General features: G+C 42.1%; 1 protein-coding gene across 2 annotated transcripts in view; it reads left to right on the forward strand.

Moving 5' to 3' along the window:
* Positions 1–23,555, forward strand: part of EXOC4 (exocyst complex component 4) — a 343,578-nt gene that overhangs the window by 39,252 nt on the left and 280,771 nt on the right. For both annotated transcript variants that reach the window (XM_028746503.2, XM_028746504.2), the window contains exons 4-7: positions 5,008–5,192; positions 6,679–6,788; positions 10,004–10,247; positions 18,932–19,109. In XM_028746503.2, the coding sequence (XP_028602336.1) occupies positions 5,008–5,192; positions 6,679–6,788; positions 10,004–10,247; positions 18,932–19,109 (717 nt within the window). The remainder of the gene's footprint in view (positions 1–5,007; positions 5,193–6,678; positions 6,789–10,003; positions 10,248–18,931; positions 19,110–23,555) is intronic.

Here is a 23,555-nt window from a genome sequence, read left to right on the forward strand (position 1 = left end):
TTTATTCTGCACCATTTATTCTACTCCTTCTCCTTCTGGGGAAGACAGCTGTATTTGATCCTAAGACCTCCAATGGCTGATCCATAATGTATTATGCCCATGCAAGCAAACATAATGATAAAGTAATATTTTTGCTGGAGCTGCATTGGCTCAGTCAAATCGCAGTTTTAGGTCTGGCCTGCTGCCCAAAGTGATGAGGATCTTGTTAGTTCTTCCTAACCTTCATGAATGTTTCAACTGACGTGTTCTGGAGCAAAGTAGTATTAGTTGTTCAGTAGTGTTACTTTGATATCTCTCAGTAAAAGTACTTGCCCTGTGGGATGCACTTGCGGCATTGGGATTATTCACTTCGAAAACACTGGAAAAAATAATGCCCTTGACTCCATTTAATATTACTATATTGTACCCCAAAAAAGACTCTTTTGTTGAATTGTGGAAGGTAGTTTTTGCTAAGTTCTGCATATCTGTAAGGTTCTTTTAACATGACTCTTGCAGTGGTTCTGGATTTTCAGGAGAGGAGGATTGTTAGGAAGACTGTTTTCCTTTCGATTTCGAGCTGTGGGAAATATTCTACCCCTTCTCTTTCTTCTGGAGCAGGGATATATGGCATCTCTGAAGCGGTTCAGCAGAAACAGTAATCTGAATGTGGTCTGTAAGGTTGTTAGTACCTGCCAATTGGGAACCGGAAATCTTAGCAGTCTTCTGTCTTAACTGCACTACTTTTTCCACTTCACAGAAAAACCCACCCTCTATTTTCTACCTAGGATAGAATCTTATCCGCCCTTGTTCATTGGATCTTCAAAGTAAAAGTGATTTCTTGTTGGCCAACTGTAGCAATGTGGTGGTTAGTACCTTTCAAAATAATTGGATTGTGTTTGTTTTCCTGTTGCCTAAGCAACAGGTTCTACTGCACTTAAGGGGTTTTTTCTCTCTACTGGACCTTTTGTGCCTACCCACCCGCTCCTGCTCCCTTCTATCCATCCTGGTTTCTGCACCATTCCATTTGCTTATCTCCCATATCCAACTGATCTCTTGATGCACTCTGAATACTGTTCATATCTTTTTCCTTGGATTCTCTGCACCTTGCCTTCATGGCAAACGATGGCCTTCCCCAACCCAGCGCCCTCCAAATGTTTTGGGCTACAACCCCCAAAAGCCCAGTTGTAGTCCCAAACAACTGAAGGGCACCAGGCTGGGGAAGGCGAATGTCTATCTTTCCTGTTGTCATTGTGCCCTTGATTTTTGGTATATGCAGCAGCAGCAGCAAACACTTCCTAAAACGGTGTGGGGACGACGACGACACATGCTCTTGTTGCTAATCCTTATACTTCCTTCCAGGACTGAAAGTGTCTTATCTTGAGATTGGGAAGGCGAAGTTCAAGAAATGGAAACTCAGCATTCTGTAGACTTCTAACTCAGTGACTAGTTAAGCAAAATGTCCAGACATTCAGTGAAACAGCTGGGCTACTGCCAAACAGAAGCATTCCCTTGACAGCTGATGCATGGCTTCACTGCTCCGGAACAGCCTGTGTCTCAACTAATTCACAGGATGAATAGAACAATTTGGTACTCTGGGTACAAGAATGGGGTATCCTGAGAGCAATCTTGATGGAATTTGGTCAATGTGTCTCCATGTTTGCACAGCAGATTACTCTCAGCCAACTGGCTCTTTAACACTTGCCATTCTGTGCGAGGGGGGGGGGATACTTGTGTCCAGGACATTATTTTTTGGTCAAGAATCTGCTGCATTTCTTATCCCTACACCATTACAAGTGGGCATGTAACTGAATACATATGCCAAATGATTTTGCACTGGGGAGAGGCAATTAAAGTGTATGCACTGACAGTAATGGAAGATTATGCTCTATTCGGCTATCAGAGCCAGTCTTGATTGCCCAAAGGTCAGTTCTGATAGAAGCTCCTATAATGTTAATTCCTGGTGCCCATCTGTGAACTTTGAAGCGCTATTCTAATATGGACACCTGCTGAGAAGGGTAAACGAGTTGAGCATGTGAATCCTTTGTCTAAGTTCTCAGGATAGGATAAATAATCCAGATAAAATCTTTCAAGATATTTAGGAACAACATGGCCGCAGACCAGTTGGATATGTTGCACTGGACCCTGGGGGGAATCAGTACCCAAAGTGGCATGTTGAGCTGATTTTTTAATTTTGATAAACCCATAAATAAACACAAGTACCCATGCCTTCATCATGTGATAATTGGGAAGAACAGGGTTACGAGGCCATTTTATACCTTATGACATTTGTGGAAATGTTGAGTGGAGGTATTATAGCAGCTCCAAAACAGCTATATTTAAAAGTGGATCTAAATTATTCCACTTCAGTGTGATGATCTGAGTTCCCGAAGTGGGCTTGGCTTCCTTTTCTGGCTATCCATGTTTTCTCAAGAGAATTGTTTTGCTTTAAACATAAGTGTCTTGGTAATGGGCAGTAATGAAGAATGAAATATGTGGCTGGGGGAAGAAAGGATGTTTAAATGGGGTTTGCTGAAGTGTAGCTTTGATACTTAAGAAGCCTTCTAAGCCTGTGTAACATTGCACCTTGACTGTTTACCTCGAGAATTCAATCACTTTAAAAGTGGCATTTCCAAGGCCATAACTCCCCAGCATGTGTCTCAACAAATATGAAGTGTCACATAGGCAATTTTTTAGAAAAAAGATGGCTGCGTTTTTCACCAAAGGGAGAAAATTAAAGCTCCATTGGCATCTCCCCCACCCTATTTTAATACTACAGTAAATGATTGACACTTCTGTTTGCTTTTTATCAAGGCTTGCCTGAGAGCTTTATGTTGATATAATAGTTTAGTCTTTGTGTATCGTCATTCTTTTCAAAACAGGAAAAGCAAGTGAAAAATGGGGCGTTGGCATTAAATAGCACTTTTGAGGGAGACCACGAGAACCTCACCTGCCTTTTCAACTCTGATTTTCTGTATTCTTTTTCATCCCCAACATCAGGGCCACTAAGAAAGAGTTCAGGCACTGTAGTAACCCATTCCCAGCCAGAATGTCCAAGAAGGCCATCCTGACTGGGGAAGCTTTGCATTGGTATCTGTGGCCAAACAGAAGGCTGGACTTAATGTCGTTGGAACCTTAATAAGGCCTTGTAGATCAGACTTCATAGGATGAAAGAGCCTCTGGCATCCTTGAACTCCTGGATGATGCTACAATTAATTAGTTTGAATAGGACTTGAATCAGAATCTGTGTTACAATAATGAATTGTCTCTGAGCATGTGCGGATGCTCACATTTCCTTTCCAAATGAGTAATCACAGCCAGCCCCAACACCTCTGAAATTAGTGAGCAAAATTTTTTGTCAAGAAGGTCACAGCTTAGAGGTAGACTTGACAGTTCTTTTAAAAAAGAAGAAATGAGTCTCTAGACTACAGTCTATGTTTTGGTAAATGCTTCCAAATTCAGGTTTTGGTATCTGTCTCCATTATTGTCTTACCGTTGATGCTCGGTGAACTTAAAACCTGTGTGTCAAAACAAAGCTCATTTCTCATACTAACGATGCCTTGGATTTTTAAATGAAATATTGTTTAATTTGCTTTAAGCTATTTATGCTCTCTGCTTACCTCTTGCAGTTCTTAAGACGTGAGCGCTGAATTCCTGCAAAACGCGGTTTTCTTTTTTGTTGCCGGTCACCTTTGTTTTAATTGCTTCGTGATGAAGTATTTCCAGTGCTGCAGGGGAATCATGAACTGATAAAATTAAACAGAACTGCTGGCGCATTTATCAGCCATTGGTTTTATTAAACCATGTCTCATAGAAGGGCACCTTAAACATTGTGTCAAATGTACATTTGCAGTGTAATTGTAGTCACTGGTTTGGCCCTTCTCTGGGCTTGAGATTTCTGTTTACTTCCAAGGTGTGTGTAGAAATTCCTATAGATTGTAGTTGGTGAGCAAATCTCTTTTGCGTCTTGATGTCTTTGATTGCCATGCAGCAATGGCAAAAATAGGTCTAGGGCAGGAGTGGCTAACCTGTGACTCTACAGGTGCTCTTGGACTGCCGCTCCCATCAGCTGCAGCCAGCACAGCCATTGGTCAGGATGATAAGAGTTGTGATTCTTGAACATCTGGCAGGCCACATGTAGCTGCTCTTGGTGTAGAAGTTAAGAGCAAGCCTACACTGGGGGAGGAACCTTTTATCCCGGCAGGCTTGATCTTTACCTCCCCAACACAGGACCAACCATTTATCAATCATCTGATATCATGATGATGTAAGATGAATGATATGTGGGCCGTTACGCCTGTCCTTCAAAATTAACTTATGGGGATAGGGGGAGGGGTCTGCTTCACCAATGTATTCACCTCTGCTTCTCAGTCCTCTTTGCAGGGGTATGAGCAGGCCTTACCACTCTGTCGTGAGTCCTGTGGAGGTGTTGTGGAGAGGGTGCTTGGATATTGAGGAAGAGAGGATGAAGATTGGGAAGCTGGAGGTAGAAGACCCTGGGGAGGGTCCTAGTGGGCTGGGGGATAAGGCTCTGGGATCCCAGGAAGAGACTCTGAGGTCTGAGGATGGTTTTGAGTTGGAGGAGGAGATCCAGGTTAAGTCCTGTTGCTTTGGCTGTGTGCCAGTTCTTGGTGGGGCAGGCTTAGCCATTGTAGAATTGCATCCATCAGTTGGTGTCACCCAGTGATGACAGTTGATTGGCAGGTGGGAAAATGACCCCCATGGGGGTCCAGGATTTTATTGCAGGCTGGTGGTTCCCCAACCCTGTCTTACAATGACAAGCAAATAAATATATTGTCAAAGTGCACCTATCCCATGAACTCCTTGCCGCTTACTGAAATTAAGGCTAAGTACCTGTACTTGAACATCCATTTCTTGCTCCTTGGGACAGGGTCCTGCATTTTTGCTTGCTTCTCTTTACAATATAATCATTAATGCTGGGTTAATAATTTGACAAAGGGAGAAGCTTGGAACACTGGGTACTGAGAATTCTGAGTAGCAGTTAAAATATATCATGGATTCTCTTCACAGGTTTCAGCAGTGGATTCCCTGGAGGGACCCCTCCTTCAGGTGGAGGGACTTAGCGATCTGAGACTGGAGCTTCACAGTAAGAAGATGAATATGCACTTGGTGCTAATAGACGAACTGCACCGTCATCTTTACATTAAGTCCACCAATAGGGTTGGACAACGGAACAAAGAAAAATGGACAAAAAGGTTAGTCCGTTCTGATGCAGTAGAGAAGGCTTTGGTCTTGGATTTTGTTTGGAAAAGAGCTGTCTAGACTAAGTCAAACCTGAATAAATATTCAGTTGCTCAGAGAGAAATATGAGCTTGCTGCAGGTTTCAGGAGGCAATGTAGAAAAGCATTTTTATGGCTGGCCAAGTGCTCTAGGACCATTTTAAGCTGTAAGATATTTGAAGATGACTTAATACCAAACTGACACACTGGTCCATCTAGCCTAGTCCTGTCTATGAAAACCAGCAGAGGACTTCCAGGGTCTGGGGCAAACTTACTTTCTCATCCTTCAATTTGAGATGTCAGGGAATGAAGGTGGGACCTTATGATTGACTGGTTATTTAATTTCTATTCCTCTTAATATACTAAGAATATATCTAAGAGGTGTACAGAAAACTGAAGAAACAACAGACAGCTTAAAGAAGATATTACAAAAATACAGTTACATATAAAAAATACACATTAATACAAAGTTACTAATATATGTATAAATCAACATCAATTCATTTTCCTCCTGACACACTCTCCCTCTCAGCCTCTGGGTTCTCCCCCAGGGTCCATCAAACTCTCAGCTCACTCACAAAAGTCTCACAGTGAGAAGACATCCTGGAAACAGTGTATATCACCCTAGTCTCTCACTCTAGACTTGCTTTTTATGGGCTGGCTCAAGGTGGATGGTACTGCCTCAGGCTTCCCACAGCTGTGTACCATTTAGCTGCATCCTCTCCTCACCCAGTTCCAGGTACAGCAGGTTTGCTGAGTTTTCCAGGGGATCCAAAGGAAGGGAAGTGGGCCTCTCTCCACTCACAGCTCTTTCTTCACCCTCTGTCCTCTCCTCCTCCAGCTGCCACTGAGCCTTTCTCTTTACTGTTTTTAGTATCTATCCTATGATTTTAAGAACATAAGAAGAGTCTGTTGGATCAGCTATCTAGTCCAGCATCTTGTTCTCACAGTGATCAGCCAGTTGCCTGTGGGAAACCTGCAAACTGGTCATGAGCACAGTAGCTTTCTGCCAATCTGCAATTCCCAGTGACTGGTATTCAAACGCATAATGCCTCTGACCGTGGAGGTAGAACAACAGCCACTGTGACTAGTAGCTTTGATAGCCTTGTTAATATAGACAATGCAGAACTGGACAATTTTCACTGAAAGAAAGCTTCAAAGTGAGAGCCCCCCTTCATATTTTGATGGTCATGGGATTGAGAGGGGAGACAGGAAAATGGCACTCTGTAGATTCTGGTGCCTGCAATATCTGCTTCATGTCACCTGATGGTAAGACCAGTTCTGGTCATAGAGCTTTGTACCTGAATTGGGCACTTTTACTTTTGATTCCACCATGAGTGGGGAGCATCCATGGGTGAAGGATCTGCTTTGTGAAGAGCAGTAGTCTTCCCCCTTGCACCTCCACTTGTTGACCATGTCTACTTCGGGAGTTATTTCAAGTTTCATTTTTCTGTGCTACAGTTCGCATGTGAAGGATGCCTCCCCTGTGCCTCTGCTCGATGTGACTAGCCTGTCTACTCCTCGCAAGTACCTTGACTCCTCTCAGTTCAGCACTTCTGGAAGCTCCAGTGGTGAGTGGCAAAATAATAAAAGACGTTTCCATATGCCTTTTTCGTTAAGTATGTGTGCGGTTTTCTCCAACCACACTGATAAATTTTGGAGATGGTTGAAGTAAGTGTGAATACCAGGTCCGGAGATGACCCAAGCTGTAATAAGGGGGTTGTGACAGCAGTTTTCTAATCTCATGATTGCTTACAGTCACGTTCAGTTGTGCTTCCAAGGCTGTCCCCAGTGCAGGCATATAACAGGAGCAGCTACATATTAGGTGCAAATGCTACACCCCCAACACATTGTTGTTTTTAGAAAACCCTTTTTTGGGAAGGGGTGTGTGAGATGGAGAACCAGTAGTGGAGAGGGGGAAATGAACAGAACCATAGTTTAAATTGTGGAATTCATAATTTCTGAGTAGAACGTGCCTAGTGTGTGTGTGTGTTTCCAGTTTGCATCTGTTTTGGAGATGTTTTAAATAACAGTGGAGAACTCTGCCACATCCCAATTATTTTGTTGGTCCCTTTCTACACCTTTTCTAGCCCCACAATACACCTCCCCCCCAACCAGTGGGATGAGCAGCACTGTATCCAGTATATCAGATGTGGATTCAGCATTGTATAGCATAGCATTGTAGGTTTACTTAAAACATGATGATACTGACTGGCTCATTTTCAATCGATTTCCTAATAATCCCTTGCATGGATTTTGCCTTTTTTCTTCGCCGCTTCACATTGATTTGATGTGTTCAGGGAGCTATATATAATCTTTCTATATAGATTACTGCAATGTGTTATACGTAGGGCTGCCTCTGAAGACGGTTCAGAAACTTCAGCAGGTGCAGAATTTGGCAGCCAGATGGCTCACCAGGGCAAGATGGTTTGAGCATATTACGCTGATCTTGGCCCTACGCTGATCTTGGCTGTCGATTAGTTTCTGGTTCCAGTTCAAAGTGCTGGTTTTGAGCTATAAGGCCTTAAACAGCTCAGGACCCCAATATCTCAAGGACCGCCTCTCCCCATATGAACCGACCCAGACCTTTCAATCATCATCTGAGGCCCTTCTTTATGTGCTTCCTCCACAAGAGTTTTGGAGGGTGACAAGAATGGGCCTTTTCTTTGGTGGCTCTTAGTTTGTGAAATGCTCTCCCCAGGGAGGTTTACCTGTTGCCTTCATTATCTATCTTTAGGTGCCAGGCAAAATTGTTTCTCTGTAACCAGACTTTGGGGTGATTATTATTCTACAACCCTTTATATTGGTTTGATTTTGTTTTATTAATAACAACAACAGTAATCACAGCCCTAAGATATCTTTCTTGATCACTATCACGTCTGACCCCATCAATCTGTGTGTGTGAAATTTAAGGTTTTTGCCCCATTGAATTTCCCTCTCCGTTTTGCTATTTTGCATAAGGTAAATATTATGGAGCTGATTCCATGATTCAGATTGTTTGAGAGATTGTCCTTGCATATGATTGGGCAGAGTACTGTTTAGAAGTGGGAAAAGACAAGAAATTATTGAGAGTCTTTCCAGTGCTCCTACCTAGTTGCTTATGAGCGATGCAAATTGGTGCAAGGGAAAGTTCAGCAATGGGAATTCTGCTGGAGGTGGAGTTTCACGAACTCTCAAAGTAGCCCAGTGGGGCCCCATGAACCTCTGTCCTTTGAGATAAAAAGATGCAGTAGAAGCAGGGCATAATGCAGAGAAGCATAAATTATGCAGAGTGTGGCATAAAATTTTACTACCTGCTCGTAAAAAGCAGGCAGCTAGTGAAATACACTGATAAATAGTAGCAAAATTTGATCACTCACATGACCATAAAAAAACAAGACCCAAGAGGGTGTTCCTTAGCTGATATATTCTTTGTGGTGATTTGGGCAGTGGGATGGGACTCGGGTGGTTTAATGCTGCCTTGCCTAAATGGTGCATTATACAGATTAGTCTGACATCGAATTAGAAAGTTTGTTTTTATGGGATGAATCATTGACTTGGGAAAGGACTTAGAGAAATCATTAGTTAGAGGGTGATTAATCTGCAGAGGTCAATGCTTTCTATTCCTAGGGTGTTAAAATTCTTTGTAAACACCTCTTGGTTCAGGTTTGTTTTGTTTATGCTTTGAAGTAGTGAAGACTGCCCCCCCCCCCCGAACCAACTTGTATTGAAGCAGGAATATGCATGCATGGTCCAGAGGATTTTTCTAAATTCTGGAGTGCCATTAAACCCCTAGTGTGCCCTACATACCTGCCTAGGTTGGTAAATTTTGCCAGGTGGGATGGGAAAAGAGGCAAGGGAATATCAGGTGGCAGAAAAGTTTTGAATAGGTGCCCCTTTTCCTAACATGTTGTGCATCTGTTGTGCATCTTTGAGGGGAGAGACTCCATCAGGCAAGGCCACCTGTCTTGCCCTACCCTCCGGCCCTAGGAGTCATCATAAGGGAGCTGGTCCTGGAGGAAGAACTGTGAGGGGAGAGACTCCATCAGGCAAGGCCTCTTTCCACCTGTCTTGCCCTACCCTCCAGCCCTAGGAGTCCTCACAAGGGAGCTGGTCCTGGAGGAAGAACTGTGAGGGGAGAGACTCCATCAGGCAAGGCCTACTTCCACCTGCCTTGTCCCACCCTCTAGTCTCTGCTTCTCAATTTGTATTATATTATTTTATGTACTGTGGCTTGCCATTGTTTTATTGATTATAGTTTAGAAATTATTTATTGTGTTTAACTTTTATGTTGTTATTATTATTTAATACTATTCTAATGATTGTTGAATGTTACTTTTTTGATGTAGGTTGCCTATTTTAAAGTTATGTTTTATTATCACATTTTTGTATTGCATTAGATTGTTGTAAGATTTACATTTCTTCAGCTTGTAAACCGCCTTGAGTATTGTAAGATAAAAAACGGTATACAAATTAAAAATGATGATGATGATGTTAAAAGATATAGGAGTCCTTCCAGGAAATAGTTGTCTCATCATCCTCCATTTATCGGAAGAGGATAATATGTATTTTAAATAAAATAAAATGAGCACATACCCCCCAACCATAATGTTATAGGAGAAAAATGAAAAGATGTTGGGCTCAGGCCACTTTGCTGTTTCTACTTTCTGGGTAGTCATGGGGCGAGGGGCTGGCCTGGGCTGCAGGGCCCTGGACATTGGTCCTGGGATCTAGACCTAGATGCACCACTGCCCTGGGCATGTAATAACCACCTCTTTAGTAATTCCCTCACCTCCATATTTTCCAGGGAGGGATATTAGCTTGACGGAGATCAAGGAAGATTTAGAGATGGATCCTGAGGAGAACAGCTCTATCTTTATGGGCATCCTCATCAAAGGCCTGGCCAAACTGAGGAAGATTCCAGAGACTGTGAAGGCCATCCAGGATCGCCTGGAGCAGGAGCTGAAGCAAATCGTCAAGAGATCTACCACTCAGGTGGCAGACAGTGGCTACCAGAGGGGAGAGAACATAGTCCAGGAAAACCAACCTAGGTAAGAAAATTGCATTAAAGAAGGCTTCAAAATAAAGAGCATTCCTGGTGTTAATTCACACCAGTTTTGCACATCCACTCATTTTAATATTGATGGTTATGCTGATTATTTCATGATGTCCTGTATAAAGAATGGTTGTAGACTGGGCATATAGATTCTATATCTTTAGCATTGCCTCAAGCTATCTTAGCTATCTTTAAACTAAAATGTAATTAATTCTCAATATTGTGAGAGAAACATTTGAAAAAGTAAGTGATTGAAAGGAAGAAAGGTCAAATTTCATCTTTTCAACTCACTACTTTTTCACATTCAAAGACAACAATTGCAGAATAAGAATATTTTGAATAATAATGCAACACATCAACTGATCATAGTTCGGTATCTGCCATGTTCATGAAAATGACATGCAAGTTAAGTTAATTACATACTGTAATGCAAGTTGTTTTTCACACATTGTGTCATGTCTATAATTTCTGTTAATGTTTCAGTCTCTGCAGTTTCTCCCTTCCCATTTTAACAACAGGCAACTAGTATATTGCAGAGAGATCTTTCTATACAGAAAGTGTGAGAGAAGAGGAGCTGGCTGACTGAGTTAATGGGTAGCCTGAAGCTGTTGATCCTGAAACGGTGGCTGTCTCAATTCATTCCAAGAAATGCCTCTTTAGGTACCAAGGATGGTACTTTCAAGGGTTGATTCTGTTGTCTGTCTGTCTTGTCACCAAAGCATGTATCAATGCGGAGGGGCAGTTCTCAGACTTGGAAGGCTCATTGAATCATTATAGGCTGCATAAAGAACACAGCTTTTGGAACATGCCAAAAGTGCACCTGCTGCACTGCAGCGTTCTCCTCTCTGTCATGACCAGTCAGGTGCCTTTGAGCATCCTCAAGCAGGACATGAAGAGACTGATCCTCCTTTGCTCTTTCTGCCCTGCAAGCAGCCAGCTTTTGGTGGCATACTGCCTGTGAACATGAAAGTTTCATTGGGGTATTGTGAGTAGTAAACCACAGATAGACCTTTCCTCCTCCGCGGGTTTGTCTAATCCTCTTTAGAAGCCATATGCACTCGTGTCCATCACCACACTTTTTTGTTTATAAATAAGATTTCAGAAGAGGTGGGTTTCATGAAACAAAAGACCTTAACTATAAATGACCGGGGTGTTTTTCCAATGAAGAAGCTAGACCCACTTCTGTAGGGAGGGAGTTGCACAGATAAAACTTCTGCTGGGTCACCATTCTCTGCACTTGTGAGTGTGGTGGAACCTTCTATGCTGATCTTAATTATGTTTTGTGGTGATGGACTACTTCATTTTGTCTGCCCTAAGTATATTGCCCACCAAGTTTCAAAGGATGACCCCAAGCTCGGGTATTATATGAGTGGAAGAAAACAATCTGTAACCACTTTTCCCATTCCATGCAGAATTCTTAAAACATTTTTTTGATGTGCTCTCCTGTTTACCTTTATAAATCTCCAAATGTTTTAGCATTTCCTCACAGGGAAAGTGCTTCCACCTGTTTGATCATTTTGGCTGCCCTTTTCATACCCTTTACATTTAACTTGTGGGTGTTCAGATGAACAGGACTGCTTCAATTAATACTGGGATTGAAAGAGGCCAAAAGCTCCACAGGTGGGGAAGTTATTCCCCTCTCCCTCTTAGAACAATGAAGTCAGAAAAGCCTGGTAGAGAAGTGTGAATTGGCTAAGTTATCATAACATGCCAAGGAGAGTCTCTTTACTGTTTAGCAACTGCCTTGTTTCCCCATATCACATTTTTGACAACTTCGAATTTTGAAGAGGAGGAACTTGACTCTGAATACTTGAGCCTTTAAAAGGCTCAGATTTTTTAGCTGTTTAAAGTTAGCCAAGAGCTTTGCAAATGCATGCTTTTGTGCTGATTTTTAAACATTCCCCCCTGCCATTTATCTACGCTTCTGACTGCTGCAGCGTTCCTTTTTCCTGGAGCAGAATATTGTCTCATGGTTCTAACACGGGGGTGGGGGTGGGGGTGGGGGGAGTGGACAGCTGCTTGGGCTTGAAGAGGCAGCTGTGACAAGTGCGTTGCCCTTATGTTAATGTTTTCTATGCAAGATAGGGAACCATGTGAGAAAACAGTTTTGAGAAAAGTTATTTAGAACTTTAAACAATCAGAATATTTAGTGTATGCATATGTTTTAGCAATTGATATCTTACTAGTTTGGGCCCACAAAAAAACTTGATAACACGGCTAGATAAAAAAGCTTTAAAAATGTGAAAGATCAGCACCTAACAGAGCAAAAATCTCATGACAAATGGGGCAGTATTTCATTGGCCTCCAAGACAATCAGTCAACAGGAGGGAGGGCCAGATACGTTTAATCCTTGTATGCTCAAACAGAGGGTGACAGTCAAGGTACTCGGTAATGCCTCACTCATCCTTGACTCACCTATGAATGGTTAAGGAAAAGTATCTGTAGTGAGGTCATGTAGGTATCTGACCTATAGGGATCTCCTGGGACCCTATTAGCATTATGTGAGTAGGCTACGTGTTTAGAAGGGGCAGGGTTGGATAAAAGATATAAAAGTGGGAATTCCTATATGAAAGGATTATGTCCTAGCGAGGAATTCTGATCCTACTGGAAGGAGTTTCCAGCAAGAGACAAGGTTTGTGAGCCAAGAGAGAGATCTCTAGGGCAGGCATCACTGCATCAAATAGAAGCAGAGTAATTGCTCTTGGAATCAAAGCTCAGTTGTGTCAAGTTTACACTAAGGGTTTTTTGTTTCACCAGTGAAAGCTGAATTTGATATGTTAATGTTTCAAACTCGATAAGTTAAAACTTGAGCAGGGTGAACTAACACCCTCCTTGAATTTTTTAACAAGGGGTTTGGGTTTTTGGCCCTTGTGGCTAATGACCTCAAGACTTGGCAGGGTTTGAGTTTTAGATCATCAGTGAACCAGCGCCCTGTGTAATGCCTCTAGGTCTTTGATAGTCAGTGAGCACATTGTCTGTCTGGCTTTCTGCTACTGTACTTAAAACCGTAAAATTATTATTGGTGCCTAATAAAATGACTAATAAAATGTGACAGACCCAAAGGGGTCTTATCACCTTGCTGAACTGAAATCCAGGCAGCTTGTTAGCACTGCTCGGTTTGCTCCAGTGAAAAGGGTACTTAATGGTATTTCAGCCTGGTCAGTATAGTAACTTTTTGGTACCCAGCAAACCTTTCTGGAAGGCTTCCAGATATGACCAACCTTTTGCCCCTGAGAAAGTTGTAAAAACAATTTGCCATACTGCCCTGGGGCCAGGGCATTTAAGGATGTTACTGACCTATTCCTGCTACAGCAGTATACTTTCCCTTCATAGAGATGTGGAGGGAAAATGCTGTTTGGTTTGTGAACTTGACCTTAGTAGAGCAAATGCTGATGTAGTGGCAGACCCCTCTGATGGTAAGAGTACATGGTTCTGAACATCAGGCTCATTCTTGGCCGTCTGTGCTGATGGTTGGGAAACACCTTTTCTCTCCTTCCTCTGGCAGCAAGCCTGTCTGCCCCCTCAGTAGATACAGCATGAGCTCCTATTGTGATGTGTTTGTGGACTTTTAAATAGCAATGGTCTTCTCCCATTCTGCAGTACGAGACTAGTAGGTGGGTGTTTGTCTAACTTCTTTCAACACATTTGGGCAGTATACAATCTGGTTGGGTGTAAGAAGACGGGCATTGAGGGAATATGTAATCCATAGTGGTAGGGCATGTGCATGGAATGCTTTTTAATTGGATCATTTCTGTTCTCTAATTCTGTGTGTGAAGTCCAGTCCCATCGGATCTATATTGTTTATGTCACTTTAGGTTTCGGGAAGTAAGTTCACTTTTGGTTTTCATTGTTCTCATTAGCAAGTGTTAAAACCATTTTATGAGGCCAGCTTCCCTTTTTATTTGCTTTCAGTGTGAAGGGACAGTAGTTTATAAAGTTTACATGGTTGAAAATCAGCTGCACGCCTCTGCTCCTCTACCAGTTAAGAACAATGTACAGTGGTGCCTCGCAAGACAAAATTAATCCGTTCTGCGAGTCTCTTCGTCTTGCGGTTTTTTCGTCTTGCGAAGCACGGCTATTAGCGGCTTAGCGGCTATTAACGGCTTAGCGGCTATTAACGGCTTAGCGGCTTTAAGAAAAAGGAAACAAACTCGCAAGAACTCGCAAGACGTTTCGTCTTGCGAAGCAAGCCCATAGGGAAATTCGTCTTGCGGAACGACTCAGAAAACGGAAAACCCTTTCGTCTAGCGAGTTTTTCGTCTTGCGAGGCATTCGTCTTGCGGGGCACCACTGTAGAGGTTTTCTTGCATACAAAAGTGAGAAGCCAAAATGCAAAGAAAAAAAGGAAATAAAAGCAATTTCAAATGTAATATCTTTAGATATTTCACAGTACCACATACTTATTAAGAACAGTTATTAAAACAATCCATCTCCATTAGCCATAAGATCAATTTTGACTTGCCAAATATATTTATACCATATGGACTTTGGAGTTGACTCATATTTAAATAACTTTCAGAAAAAAAGTGTAGAATTTGCAAAATTCACTGTGGCTGCTGATTAATTTCTGAAGTTACTCAAAGACATTGTTCTGCCTTAGAAATTTCTCAATTTTGGAGAGGGGTGCTGGGGGGGGATGGGGAAAGCCCCATTGTGCAAGTGGATGCCCTTGTGCAGGGCTTTTGCTGACAAGGTTCAAAAGATTGACCCCACCCTTAGCAAAATTAATGTTTATAAAGAAGTTTTTTTAAGTTTCAGTATTGTGTTTTAGAGTTACAGGATGTACATTTCATGGGAAAGGCTCTGTAGATGTGTGAGAGATATGTATACATTCACATTTTTAAGGATGCACAGTTTCAAAAATCTCAGGAATATATCTGGTGGGGGGGGGATGTAGTGTGTGCAGAAGCAGTGTTCAGGGTGCCCCATGATGGCCCCATAATTTAGTTCCTTGCAACCTGGAGAGGCTGGATGACTTTATGAGTTTGAAGGGGTTGGAAAGTACACAAGTTGCTCATGTCCCCAGGTCCTCTGGGGGGACCTGAGTTTAGTCCTGAGAGGGTCATCATTTTAAACAGGGACAGTTGTTCCAGCCTGTGCTCAAAGGGTAACCATTATCCAGATGCATCAACCAAATCCTTTGCAACCTGTGTCAACTTTTTGTTACTTTGTCAATTTGAGTTATGTGCCCTTTTCCAACTTTTGCTGAGGAAGGTTAGCCTGATCCAGAAAAGCATGTTGATGAATGCAGCGTGCGTGAATCACCATTGGTGACCTCGTTCAACTATCAGCAGTCATATTGCATCATGCTATGCCCACTTACTGCCCAAACATGAGCGGCCTCGGGGCCTGTGTCACTTTCTGTCGACATATTTACTGTGTTTTTGTGGTGATGCTATGAACTTGGACTGTCAAACTGCCCAAGTGGACCTTTGTCAGTGTAGGCAGATGTGCTGTGGAGGTCACTCGTCCTTAAAAGAAACAAACAAGTGCCACTGGGTAGGCAAAAGAGAAGGAAATGCTGCTTTTTACAGCAGCCTTTTGTTCCCTTCCGCACCCCAACTGTATTTGGTCTTCGGTCACCTTGTCTCAGAAATGGAATAACAGGTTTAGAAAAGGTCCAGAGAAAAGGGACTGCAAAATTAAGCCAAGAGGTTTAGGGGCATTTCCCTATGGAGAGTGTTGGGATAAAGTGAGAACTATAACAATAATAAGCTTGGCCGTAGTTCAGAGCTGCAGGATTTATACTCTAAAGTCTGGAGTAATAAATGTTCTGGCAACACAAGCTTATGGCATCGGGGTGTGACACCTGAGCAGCACTTACAAATGTAACAAGGGTCTAATGTGACATCAGAAGGCCGGTTGTATTTGCAGGCTGAAAATGAGTTGAGGTATCTCATCAGTGTTAAGTAATTTTCTGGAATTCAGTTGAGCAAAAGTAGGCAAGTGGACCAAACAGAGGGAGAAGGCAGGAGGTAGGTAGTGCAGGGCTGCTGTGCTGGTAAATCAAACAATATTTGGAGCAGTTCCTTGCAAGTAAAAGTTACAGTTCAGATTGCTCAAATTGTCTTCTTATTACTACAGCCAATTAAAATAAAGTCTTATGTGATTTGTTGTTGTTTAGTTGTTTAGTCGTGTCCGACTCTTTGTGACCCCATGGACCAGAGCACGCCAGGCACTTCTGTATTCCACTGCCTCCCACAGTTTGGCCAAACTCATGCTGGTAGCTTCGCGAACACTATCCAACCATCTTGTCCTCTGTCGTCCCCTTCTCCTTGTGCCTTCAATCTTTCCCAACATTAGGGTCTTTTCCAGGGAGTCTTCTCTTCTCATGAGGTGACCAAAGTATTGGAGCCTCAGCTTCAGGATCTGTCCTTCCAGTGATCACTCAGGGCTGATTTCCTTCAGAATGGATAGGTTTGATCTTCTTGCAGTCCATGGGACTCTCAAGAGTCTCCTCCAGCACCATAATTCAAAAGCATCAATTCTTCGGCGATCAGCCTTCTTTATAGTCCAGCTTTCACTTCCATACATCACTACTGGGAAATTTGATGTGATTTATGTATCTCTAAACAATTGTACATTGAAACATCTGAACTAATGTTGGATGCAATTCTTCTTTATGCCCACAATTCACTGTCTATACGGTTAGCCACAATTATATTGAAGCCAGGTGTCTGGCACGCCATTGATATCCAAACCATTTCTGTTACCTTGCATCTTGCATCTGTCCATCTAACAATGTAAGCAGCAACAGACACTGGAAATTTTCTGTTTTCTAAGTAATGTTGAATTTCCAGTGTGGCAAGTTGCTGTCTTGGCCACAGAACAGTTATGGGTTTTGTCATGGTACATTAGTTACAATAACTGGACCATTAAAAAGGCATAGGGACAGTTAATGAGAGAGCCATTTTGATTAGAATCTAGCAATAAGCACCTGATGTATAATAGGATATCTTGGTAATTGGTACAGTTGATGAGGCTTGAGGTTTTTTGAATTTGCAGGTTTGGTTTTAAGGCTCCTCCCCAGATGTTTCTATGGAGATACCATATAAAAGTGCAAATGGGATTTCTTCAGTTCCAGTGTAAGAACGTTATGTACTTTCAAACACTGAACTCTCTTCGTAAACCCGAAGCATAACATTTATTGCATTCGACCAACTTTTCCTGTTATTTAAAAATGCTTTGAGATGGTATGAAGCAACAATAAGTTATGCATAGAACTGTGTACATGAAGGTCCGGAAATGTTTTATTTGGGTGGGATGAGTTTTCTTGCGTGTGTGAGAGGACTTTTTCTAATGAAAAATGGGAAGTTGGACAGAATAAGTTTTGAATCTGAATTATTGAATTAGTCTTCAGACTATATAAATAAGCACACATAGTTTGAAGTAGATGGATTCATAATTACACACATCAAATAATTAAACTTAAAAACTCAGTTTCAAAATGTCCATGGTGTAAGAAAACACATAGATACACTGATGAGCTACTCTCTCTTTAAGAATGATGAATGAAATGCTCCATAAGGCAAGGTGTTAAAATTTGTTGTTAGCTGCCTGTTAGCCCTTCAAATTGCTTTCTAATAATTATATACAACAATCTAAAGTTTGGCAACAATCTAAAGTTAGGCAACTAAAATTCCCATATACTATGAGCATGTATGACTCTCAAATCCTCTTGCTGGTTTTAGATTCTGCCATCTTCTGCAGCATGCAAAATAAATTAATCTTTGCTTGAAAATGTACACACATGTGAAAGAGCAGAGAAGCTGATTTTGGTCTGTGCAAACCTTCAGTTCTCTGAAGTCTGTCGGAAGAACTCAAGACATTTATGTACTTGAAATTTTCATAAATATACCAAAGAGTGCATTTTTGTATGCCAAATTATACATAATGTGACAGGATGATTAGACAGCTGTGTAGTAAGGCGACTATATTCATTTGTGTTATATTCCTTAAGTAGCAAAGTAAATTTAGATTTGATCAGAAAAGAAACATTGCATATCGTGTACACACACACACTCACACTCACACACACTTCCAGTTTTGTCTGGGTGGGTGGAGTGGAAAGGAAGAAAAAGTCTGGCTTCAGAATTTCTCCATACTACAGAAACTGCATTTTAGCAGCGTGCACAGCTTCTCATTTCCTTCAGCTGAAGTCTATTAGCAAACACCTAGAACTTCCAATGCAAGATGAGCCAGCAGAGGAGAAATTGGCTATTAAAATAACTGATGCGATTCATTGTTTTTTGACATCCTTAATCAATGATGGCCAGTGATGGTCTGTGTTTGGTGCATGTGCCTATTTTTTCTGACTCTGGTCTAGGAGCTGGAAGGGTGCATTTTGCCTCATAAACTGACTCCATCACAAGTTGTCAGGCTCTCCAATGCAGTTGGCTCCATCTAATGCTAAGGGCTTCAAGTTTAATGAGCATGTGCATTCAAGCGTTACATGAAAAACCCAAAGAGAAAATTTCACTGAATATCTCCATTAAAAATTCCATCTTGTTTTTGGTTGGCTTTTCACCATTTTGTGTCAATGCCCAGGTCACTGCTTGGAGTTGGGGGTCATGGCAGGACTTCCGTAATGCTGCTTTCTTTATTCAGTGCCCTTGAAATGTGAACAGTATTAAGTGACGAATTATATGTTTTTTTCTCATCCCTCTAAATGATCTTTAGATTACTTCTGGAGCTTCTGGAGCTTCTCTTTGAGAAGTTCAATGCTGTTGCTGCTGCTCATGCTGTTGTCCTGGGGCATCTTCAGCAGACTGTGGCTTCTCCCTCCAGTCAGTATGATGGCGATATCAAGTTATATGACATGGCAGATGTGTGGGTAAAGATTCAGGATGTCTTGCAGGTAAGAACTTTAGATGTGTATACATCTTTGGAATTTTCACATCTGCCTTTGCTTGTGGACCAGTGACAGGAATCCAGTGTAAGAGAGCAGGATTTTATTATAATAGTGAAGATGAAGTGTCGAGCTGTATAAGCCACAGAGATGTCTTTAAAAAACCCCAGCATCCTTGTGGTGAATCCCTCCCTCTGCATTGTTTAGGAATACCTACAAAGAAGAGAAGAGTTTGGATTTGATATCCCGCTTTATCACTACCCGAAGGAGTCTCAAAGCGGCTCACAATCTCCTTTCCCTTCCTCCCCCACAACAAACACTCTGTGAGGTGAGTGAGGCTGAGAGACTTCAAAGAAGTGTGACTGGCCCAAGGTCACCCAGCAGCTGCATGTGGAGGAGCGGGGAATCGAACCTGGTTCACCAGATTACGAGTCTACCGCTCTTAACCACTACACCACACTGGCTCTCAAATGTAAAAAGAGCTTGCTGAATCAGGCCAGTGGCCCATCTAGTCCAGAATCCTGTTCTCACAGTGGCCAACCAAATGCCTGTGGGAAACCAGCAAGCAGGATTCAAGCACAAGACCACTTTTGCCTCCTGCCGTTCCCAGCAACTGGTATTCAGAAGCATTGCTGCCTCCAGCTGTAGTGGCAGAGCATAGCCACCGATCACCTTGTGCTATGACTTTGGTGCCTTTAGGTTGTGAACATATCTGCCACCATTCTGCTGGATGGAGATACAGAAACTTAACCATGTGATGGTGTCACATTCTTGGTAGTCAGGATAACCCCAAGACTAAGTGATAGTTGCTGAACAAATAAGTTCACATATGTTTGTTCACTCGATTTGATATATGCTAATTGGCTTGCTTTGATGCTATGTTTATCTGGGGCTTGAGGCGCTTGGTTATTGGTCTAGGGAAAGGAGCTATCTGTAGTACTTGGGTATTTGCCACCTCATTGGCAGGTGGACCAATGGGAAGTTCTGGCCAAAATGATGCATGCTGGGCTTTTTTGTATAAGTACAGGCAATCCTTGTTTTGCACTGGGGTAAATGGAATATGCAAGATAACAAAGCGTCCAGTATGAGCAAATCAAAACATTCAAGCAGTGCTTCCTTTAGAACACTCCCAAATACAATTCTGGGTCCCACTGTGGAATCACATGTACAGTGGTACCTCGGGTTACATAGGCTTCAGGTTACATATGCTTCAGGTTACAGACTCCGCTAACCCAGAAATATTACCTCGGGTTAAGAACTTTGCTTCAGGATGAGAACAGAAATTGTGCTCCGGCGGCGCAGCGGCAGCAGGAGGCCCCATTAGCTAAAGTGGTGCTTCAGGTTAAGAACAGTTTCAGGTTAAGAATGGACCTCCGGAACGAATTAAGTACTTAACCTGAGGTACCCCTGTAATTTACAAGCTGACACCTTGTAGACTCAAGTCTCTGTGTGTCTGGACCATAGGAATTAAATGAGCATTGCAGATGCCATCTTACATGTGAGTATGTGCTCCTATGCCTCCTATGAGGTAACTTGCGTTCACCAAGCACTGTAATTGTGCATGATGCAGCTGTTGTAGGGTGGGAAATGTTCAGGTTTTCAGGAGTCTTAAATGTTGAAAAGTGTCCTTGATGACACTGTTCAGGTTTGCATTCTGTGCACAAAGTCTTTTGCATGTCTTTCTGAAATAAAGTTTAGAATGTGGAGAGTTCTGTCTTCTTTCAAACTGACTGAGGTCCCAAGTGTTTTAATGCCCTCAATGTCTTCCTTTGCTTTGTCCTAACATCTGAAGAGCATGAGGGAAATGCTTGCTAAGTTATCAAATGTTGCATAAGCAGATTTCAACCTTCTTGTACTTGAAGGTGGGACTGCCTCTATCTCTTGTAAAAATGCCGCAGTTCAAAAACACCTGTCTCTTTCTGTCATCATGCCTCAGGTACAGCTGCTGGATAGATTCCTGCTGGGATTTCCAGTGGAGAATTGATTTAGGCTCTTTTCCAAAATGGTTCCTGTGGAGAGCCTGTCTGGTTCTGGCCAGTCTTTTCCTTAAATACAAGTGCATAACTGAACCAAGACAACAAAGGGGTATACAACCAAATATCCCAATGGGTTATATCCTGTATAGGTCTCATTGTTCATATTCTTTATATCAAGAATGTAACATCTCTGGCCTTTCTCATTGTGGCCACAACCACTGGCTGTTCAACAAAATTAGGAGGGGCACAGCTTCCCCTTTCCTTCCTTTCATAAATATCTGGTCAATGGCTATAAAGATATGCAGTGAAATTGATACCAGAGGCATACTGTCTCCAATACTGGAGGTAGTACAAAGCGGAACTGCAAAATCTTGATTGTGAGGGCAGTCTGTATATGCACTTTTGGTCAGTGCCCTATCCCCTTGACCCCCACTGGTCTACTCTGAAGCCAGAGAGACCATTAGAATAGCACATCATTTCTTGCAGCAAAACCACTTGCTGCTATTAACATTATTCTAACGCAGAACTGTTAGCTTTGTTTCGAACGCTCATAATTTGAGGAGAACCTTAACTCTTTTAAAAGTGAGAGTACCGTAAAGCAGAGCTCAGACATATGAGATTGGTTTTGTGGGTGTCTGAATCGTTCCCAAACACTGATGCGTTGATGCATTTTGTGAGCAGATGGGAGTAGTGGGCAGAAATTGGGTGAAGAAGCAATTGTCAAGATTAGTGCAATCACGCCTACGTGGTGTGCCGTGTGCTTTACCTCATGGCTGTGTTCCTTCAGCTTAGAGATTGTCTGTTGCAAGCGATATCTTGACCTATTAATACCCATTTTATTTTTGTAACTGTTTTTAAGCGGAGGGCTTTGAGTAGTGGAAGGAACCAAATCAAATAAATAATGAAGGTTTTAACTGAGTAACTAACAGATGGGGGAAATAATCCTAGGATGAAGGAAAGGGAAACCAAGGTATTGATGCTGTTAAAAATGAATGGAGCCTTTGCAGTCATTTTAGAGGGAATGCTTGTGGGACCATCCTTCCTTTTTGATTTTCTCTTTTATAGAATACTAGGTTAAGTGCTTTCCAGAGCAGGCATGTTGGGTGTGCCTCATCATTGAGACTTGAGAAGCTTGGGAAGCTTTTCTTTTAAAAGCAGGCAGATGAGAACTGATCTTCTTGATGTGTGTCTATTTTTGTTTGTCTGAAAACATTTTTATTTTATAGCTAGTGGCAGATGGATTTGGGGGCAAGAGCTAATCAAATCTAAGCTCCTTTAAGTCTGGTTGATTTCAAGATTTAAGTATGTTCAGATAGGGTTGCCATATTTTGAAGAGCAGAAGAGAGGACACATTTGCCAACTTCTAGTTTTAACTATGGATTGCTTTGACAACTCTCATTTTACATACCTATGAAAAAGAGGATGTGTGCTGGAAAAAGAGGACATATGGCAACCCTATGTGGCACAACTGAAAGGACATGGGACTCAACTGTTGTGCAACTAAGGAGGAGGTGGAGGAGCAACACATCCTGGCAGAGATTTATCTTGGAGTTTTCACCGTGATTTGCCCCAGATCACATATTCTGCCTTGCTTAATATTAAAATAAAAGGTGCAGCAACTTGCCTTTGATTCCTGTGTGTTTTCAGCAGCCTCTCAGGTGCCTCCCTGCATCTGCACTCTCTAGTAACAGAGACATTAGATTTCTCTCTCTGACATTTTAGGCATGTTACTAATTTAGTTCTTTAATTTAGCAGTTCGTTGAGAGCATAATTACTGCAGTACTAAATATTTGATTGAAAAGAACAATAAGACACCTCCAGTTAAAGATGTAATAGCACGTATAAGCTACTCCAGGATAAAATGATTAATGGAGTTGTAGGCTCTTTTGGCACAATTAAGGTGCTTCTCTGAATTTTTTTGCATGCCAAGTTGCAGAAAGCACTGCCGTTTCAGGTGGTGTTTGGGGAAGAAGGATCAGATGCAGCACAGACTCAGCTTCTTGCTGAATCTGGATTTGTCTACAGCAGGGTGAGGGGGTTGCTATGCCCCTCGTTGCTTAGGGGTTTACATGTTAACAACAAAAGCTTGAACTTAGTTCAGTAGGTAATAGGCAGGCAGTGCAGCACTTTCAACCCTGGTGTATATGTGTAAACCTGGGTATCCAACTGTGCACTCCACCAACTGCATTTTGCACTACCTGCAGCTTCCAAACTAGGCATAAGAGTAACCCCACATACAGTGAATTATGACTGACTAGTTGTGGACTTATCAGTGTTTGCCCAGGCCTGGCCTGCATAAAATGTGAAATGACCCTTAACCAACTCCTTATTTTGCCTTTAGCTTTCTGTCCATTAGGTCACATATAATAATATTTTAGTGGCAGGAGAAAACACCAAAATGGGTTACAACACTGTCATGATGTCTGACTCTCTCCTTTCCAAACCAGGGAATGGTATATTTCATTCCTCTTCTTTTCCT

This window comes from Podarcis muralis, chromosome 10 (assembly GCF_964188315.1).
Source record: "Podarcis muralis chromosome 10, rPodMur119.hap1.1, whole genome shotgun sequence".
In the NCBI taxonomy this organism is placed as follows: domain Eukaryota; kingdom Metazoa; phylum Chordata; class Lepidosauria; order Squamata; family Lacertidae; genus Podarcis; species Podarcis muralis.